The sequence below is a fragment of the Talpa occidentalis genome, unplaced genomic scaffold (genome assembly GCF_014898055.3).
Source record: "Talpa occidentalis isolate TD23 unplaced genomic scaffold, MPIMG_talOcc4v2.1 talOcc4.2, whole genome shotgun sequence".
In the NCBI taxonomy this organism is placed as follows: Eukaryota; Metazoa; Chordata; class Mammalia; order Eulipotyphla; family Talpidae; genus Talpa; species Talpa occidentalis.
In genome coordinates this window covers 20955834-20962471 of record NW_023602073.1, presented here as the reverse complement: position 1 = coordinate 20962471, position 6638 = coordinate 20955834, and the positions used below count along the sequence as shown (strand labels likewise).

Below are 6638 nucleotides of genomic sequence, written 5' to 3'. Positions count from 1 at the left end.
GTGCTGCCTTGCTGCCCTGTCATAGTCCCCAGGAGGCCAATGTTCACATTCCATTTCTACCCCAGGCCTTTGCTAATCCTTTATTCATGTAAATTTTGAAGTCCCTCAACAGCGTATTTAATATGTAGCTATTTTACAAACTATCTTTTTTTCACATGAAATTATGTAATTAGATGCTGTCTGTCTGCCTTGATAAGTCAACCAATACCCGAATTAAAAACTATATCATTTTAACAAATACACTGTATGGATAAATGAAAATAAACATGTATTTCTTATACTCATTGTCTCACTTAGCTATAATATCTTGGTGAGCTATGTTATCAATATATTTTTCCAATATATTTTGAACTTATCTCCCAACTAAGAATTAACAGATGTGCATCAACAAGAGAGGTCAGCTTTTGTTCTTTGGAAAACCTTTCTTAGCGCTGCCTTTATAGCTTTATTTCTCAGACTATAGATCATCGGATTGAGTATTGGGGGCACAACTGTGTACATAATAGTGAGTAAAATGTCCAGTGCACTAGGAGAGTCAGAAGGTGGCTTCAGAAACTCAAAGACACCAGTTGAAATGAATAAAATGACAACAGCGAGGTGGGGAAGGCAAGTGGAAAAGGCCTTAGTTCTACCCTCAGCAGATGGCATCCTCAGCACGGTAGAGAATATCTGGATATAGGACAGTCCAATTAAGGTGACACAAAGAAAGACCATAATAGCTACAAAGCAAGTGACCCCAATCTCTCTGATATATTCATTAGCACAAGAGAGTTTCAGGAGCTGGGGGATGTCACAGAAGAACTGGTGAATGATATGGGAACCACAGAAGTGCATGGAGAAAGTCGCAACTGTGTGCATGGTTCCAGAAATGACCCCACTGACCCAGACTCCAGAGACCCCGTGAACACAGGTGCTGACATCCATGATGATTTCGTAGTGCAGGGGAAGGCAGATGGCCACGTAGCGATCGTAAGACATCACTGTCAGCATGGAGAGCTCAGCAGAGCTACAAAGAATTAAAGCAAAACACTGCACTATGCATTCACCTATGGAGATATACCCACTATGCATGAAAGAGTTGTAAATGGACCTTGGTACAGTCACGGAAATGTAGCACAGATCCAGGAAGGAGAGATGTTTCAGGAAGAAATACATAGGTGAGTGGAGACTATTGTCCATGGAAACTGCAGTGATAATGAGGATATTGCCAGTTAATGCCACCATGTATAAAACTAAAAACAGAGAAGCATGGAAGAGTCCTAGCTCAGGGTTGGCAGAAAATCCCATCAGAAGAAATCCACTCATAGTGAAATTAGCCATAGTCCTTCTTAATTTCCCAGCGAAGTTGGCTGCAAGACAATATGGAACCATTGAAAAGAAAATTTCTATTACTTAACCACCTAACCCACCTTGGACTCAATGAAATTAGGCAAGAAATCACTTGAAGAATTCACCACTTCATCATTAATGTGACAGTCCTTCTAATAATCATGTATACTAATAAAGTCAACCAATTTTAATCACTTACATTCAGTCATGGAAACATGGGTAAGGAGATTATAAATTTCATTATTGTCTATTTCAATCAAAGAAAAGGAAAAAGGTATGTATTTAATAGAATTAGTAAAACATATAATCTTGCTAATGGGAATATGGAGCACTGAATTTGGATTTCTATTGCAAAGTTTTATATAGCTCAAATACTCACATGTGTAAATGTTTGTTAACTACCCATTAATTTCCATTCATCATCCTATCTATTCATATACCACTCCAATTACAATGTTTCTGTCATTTAAATTTAATAATTTTGTTTATTATAGGAGATGAAAAATTCCTCATGATTTTTTCAACTAACTAAATGTTTATTTTCCTAATAAATAAAATTATGAATTGCCAATTTGATATGTATGCAATAATTATAGCTATAAACAACCATTATCATTTACATAAAATATCATAAAAAGTGGTGAAAAATACTAATTTCCCAAGGGAAATGGAAAAGAACAGACTTTCCCCCAGGATACTTTTGTAAGAAATAATAGAACTAATACACACATGGAAATATCATCTATTTTAACTCCTAGTTAAATAAAATGTAAATCAACTATGAAACATCAATTTGTATCCAACACATTAATTAAGAATAAAATACAAATACTCAGTTTGACTACCAAAAAAAAGACATCTAAAGGTGTAACCCTAGACCCCTAAATCATATACAGTGTTGTAAACAAATGTTACTTCAGCAAAATAATAAAATCAAAAAATAATAAATGTAATACTTATTTCATGAAATAGATACAGAAATAAACTTAAAATATGCAAGTAGTATGTTCATAATTTTGTGCATACTTTCTAGTAAACAGCAAATTATTTAGCAGAGACTTGAAGTAACCTGCAACTTAAACCTTGTCACTTTCTATTAGATAATATTTCAGTTATTTGATAGTGTTAAAAAAAACTATGTTCATTTCAAATTAGCTCAGCAAACTCTATTGACAAATTCTAAAAATATTTTCATGATAATATTTTAGGTACTCTTGAAAATCATCATTATGAAGTATTCTTTATGAAATGGAATTTGATCACTACATTCTGACAAAGAAATAAGAAATTATATTATAAACACTTTATGCTCTCAACATATGTAAATACACAGGAATGGAATAAGCACTGAATAAAGAGTCTAGGGAAATGAAACACATAACTATAATAATTATTAACGAATGCCAAGTGAATGATTATGTTTATTGCTGGTTGATAGATTTGTTAGCTTGACTTGAGATGCACAGAAAAATGACCCTCCTTTTCAGTTTTTCAGTCTGAAATTCATGATGTACCTGGAATGATTTATTAGAAGCTGAGAGTGATAGAAGCTTCTAAACATTTATATTTAGTGTTTAGGTGGATATAATATTTTTAAAACATGACAAAGTTTATGTTAACAATTTTATGATATATTTAATGATTTTACCAGTTATTTTGTTGTAAATCCTTTTCTCTACATTTATAGAAAAAATTGACCATTCACTTGTCCATTCCAAATCTTCTTGAACTTTTTGTAACTCAAAAATTTCTCTAATCATTTAAATCAGATGACTGGGCAACTGGTTATGACTAGAAGTTGGTCTTTTTTTTCATGTTCTTTCAGTCTTTACTTACGGTTCCTTTTGATTCTTACCATGTGAAGATGGAAAATGTGGTTGTTTTGCTCTTATTAAAATATTTGATTTATTCTCAAATTTTTAATTTTTTACCATACCTTGTTTTTATTGGTAATAGCTGATGTGCAAAGTATCTCACAACTCACATCAATATTATAAGAGTCGATGGATAATATGAACACAAAGACTATCAAACAACATTATCCTGAAACACATTCACACTGAGTTACTTCTATGATGGTCACATAACATAAGGCATTGCTAGGGGGGTGGAAATTGCACTCCATTTTTTTTTTTTTCTGTAATGGAATGAATTTACAAAGTTCTCTCCAAGATTCCTAATGTCCATTAAAATACTCGTAGTTCATACATGTTTCATGTATTTCAAGTTAAATGGTAGTGACTGGCTCTCTCACCCACTCAAACCCAGGAACATGTGGGGTTTTTATTATTCCATGTAATTTATTCTTTAAGAGCCTAAGGAAACTCACCAGAGCATATGCAAGAAATTCTTCCCTCAACAGAACAAGAACATGAGCAGCTGACATTTAGCTCAAAGTCCTGATCTCTGAAATTTAGTCACATTCAGAAAAATATGAACTGTGGAGGAAAAAATAAATCCATTTCAATCCTTCTTTGGCCCCTGGAGATTAGACTATGAAATCTCTTTGGTACAGAGTTTCTGAGTGTTCTGGGTATTTGGGGTTCTTTGTAAATACCCTGGGAGCAAAACTTTAAATTATCTTGATTAGTCCTGAGTCGATTTATTTTTATCTTGATGTCTCTTCTGAGTTGATTTTTTTTTTTTAAGATTTATTTATTTATTTACACAAGAACTGAGGTACAGGCCAGAGGCTGGGAGGGCGAGAGAATTCACCGGAGACAGGGCGGGGAGTAGAACAGGCAGAAAGACCGAAAACACCGCTGAGGGGAGCAGTGGGCAAGACAGGAGCAGTGGGCAAGCCGTGCTCCGCCATGTGGGAATCTCTCTGGCTGGCTGGGAATCAAACCCGCGCTGCAGAGGCTGCGGACAGCTTCACAGCACTGTGCTCAACCTGCTGCGCCACCGGGAAGACCCCCTGAGTTGATATAATGATCACTCCTGGTCACCTGTAATTTCAGCATTTTTGTGTTTATTGGACCAAATTATTGAAAAATGTTTTTATTGTATGTTAGATTTAGATATACACAATAAAGTCTTAATTTCATTCTATTCATTGAATTAACATGTAATTAATTTATAGTTAATATTGTCTAACAATATGTCCAAAAAATAAAAAAACCTAATCTTATACCTCTAAATGGCAATCTAATTTCACTTTCGATGAGAAAGTAACAAATAGTCATTTTTTAAGAAACATGGATGTGTGTCCTATGGTTTGTCTAGCACAAATATAGTATTTAAAAATAAACTTATTGTTTCAAGTTTATGTCCATATTAGAAGAGTTGACATTGTGCATTCCATTATCACAAAAAAGTCTTATCTTGTTATTTCACAAAAGTGAGCTTTTCCAGTCCCAAAAATGCCAATAAATAGAATCCTCCTGGCTTCCAAGTAAACTATCACTTTAAAAAACCTTACAACTGGTTATCAATGCATCCACTTTTATGAACTAAGAGTAGCATACAAGGTTTTAAGTTATTCATTCAGTACATGTAGTTTCTTAATTTAGAGAATAAATCCTCTCTATTAGTTAATGAAAAAATATATAGATTTCTGATGACATAGACCAAATAACAAAGAAATATGTCTGAAAAAATCAGACATATTTCTTATTATTTGTGTGTGTGTTGCTCTCATTCTGCCTTCAGATTTTTGAACATTTGCTTTAAATTAAAAACACTTAGATGTTGGGTGTAGATAGATTTACATTTGTTACAACCTCTTTATGAATCTATCTCTATCATTGTGTAAAAATGATTTTGTCTCTTCTTAAAGCTTTTGACTTATTGTCTCTTTTGTCTGGTGCAAGTGTCTCTTTTGTTTTCCATTTACATGAAATATCATTTTCCCTCCCTTTCCTTTCAGAGAATGAGAGTCCATAAATGTAAAGTATGTATCACATAGAAAGCCTTTAGTTGGATCTTGGTTTTTATTCCAAATTTATTAACATATAACTTTGTATACATTTAAGATGAACAATGATTTGATTCGACACACATAATTGTAAAGTAGTAGTCATGGTAGCACTAGCTACTTCATCCTTCATGTCACATAAATCCGTATTTCTTTTTTATTTTGAGAACATCTTCTTTACTCTGTTAGCAACTTTCAATTATATAAAAACAATTATAAGTAACCATAATCATCATCTACTCTACAATAGATTTCCAAAACTAATTAATCTTATAATTAGATGTCTATTGTCTTAGAGTTGGGTGTTTTTTAAATCTATTTAGTCACACAACTTACAACATAGTGTCAACATAGAGTTTTCTTTTGATGGGAAAATTTACTTACAATTAAGTTATTAATAAGTAAGGACTTCTATGACCATCTTGAGAATTGGTTTCTGTGATTTGATGCTTTACCATAATGTTTTGCTTAGTTTGCTTCACTTTATTTTTTGTGTATCTATGATAGAATTTTGCTTTTTGGATACATGGGTCTTAACTAAAACAACTGATAATATAATAATTTATAATAATTTATTTTAAACTGGTAACTTGATTTCCATTGCATGCAAAATCTCTACTTTTTTATATGCCCTTCCACATTTCATGGTGTGATGTCACAATTTACCAGTTTTTACATTGTGTATCCATTAACATATTATGTCTAATAGTTTTTAGTACTTCTGTCAGTTAAGCTTTGTTACTGTGAATTGATTCATACACTGCCATTATGGTGCTACGTCATTCTTAATGTGACTATATATTTAAATTGCCAGCAAGTTTTATATTTTTATATTTTGTTGATATTAAGAATTCTTCCATTTCAACATGAGGAACTATTTTTTCCCCCACTCTAAATATTTTTTTTTTCATTCTTGATAGGATCCTTTTATACACAGAGGTGTTTATTGTTGGTAAAATCTAATTTATTTGTTGTCCTTATTTACTCCTGCTTCTTGTGTCATATTTGACAACTTTTTAACAAATTCAAATTTACATAGATTTACTCCTATATATTCCCCTATTTCATAATTTATCTCTTACAATTATTTCATTTTTCACCTCTGGTTAGGCAGTTGTCATGTCATTTACAAATCTAAATAATTCATCTCCCATCAACAACATATAGATGGATTTTAAATAATTAATATCAATAACCTCTCTATTTTGATTACCTTATTTAATAGTCATATCATTGTTTATAACATGATTACATTCCCTTGTCTGTTTACTTTTTGTTTTCAGTATTCCTCAGATAATTTTCAACCCTCTAATAAGCCCTTTATGGCTCTCTTTTATTGAATTTTAGTCAATAGGCAAGAACTGTGTACATGGACAGATAAATGGATAAAGAA

At 32.4% G+C, this 6638-nt stretch overlaps 1 protein-coding gene across 1 annotated transcript; it reads right to left on the bottom strand.

The window, feature by feature from the left end:
* Window positions 1-384: 384 nt before the first annotated feature.
* Window positions 385-1320, bottom strand: LOC119251051 (olfactory receptor 14J1-like). Its single transcript, XM_037518558.1, has one exon. The coding sequence runs from the start codon at window positions 1318-1320 to the stop codon at window positions 385-387; it is 936 nt and encodes a 311-aa protein (XP_037374455.1).
* Between the last annotated feature and the right edge of the window lie 5318 nt (window positions 1321-6638).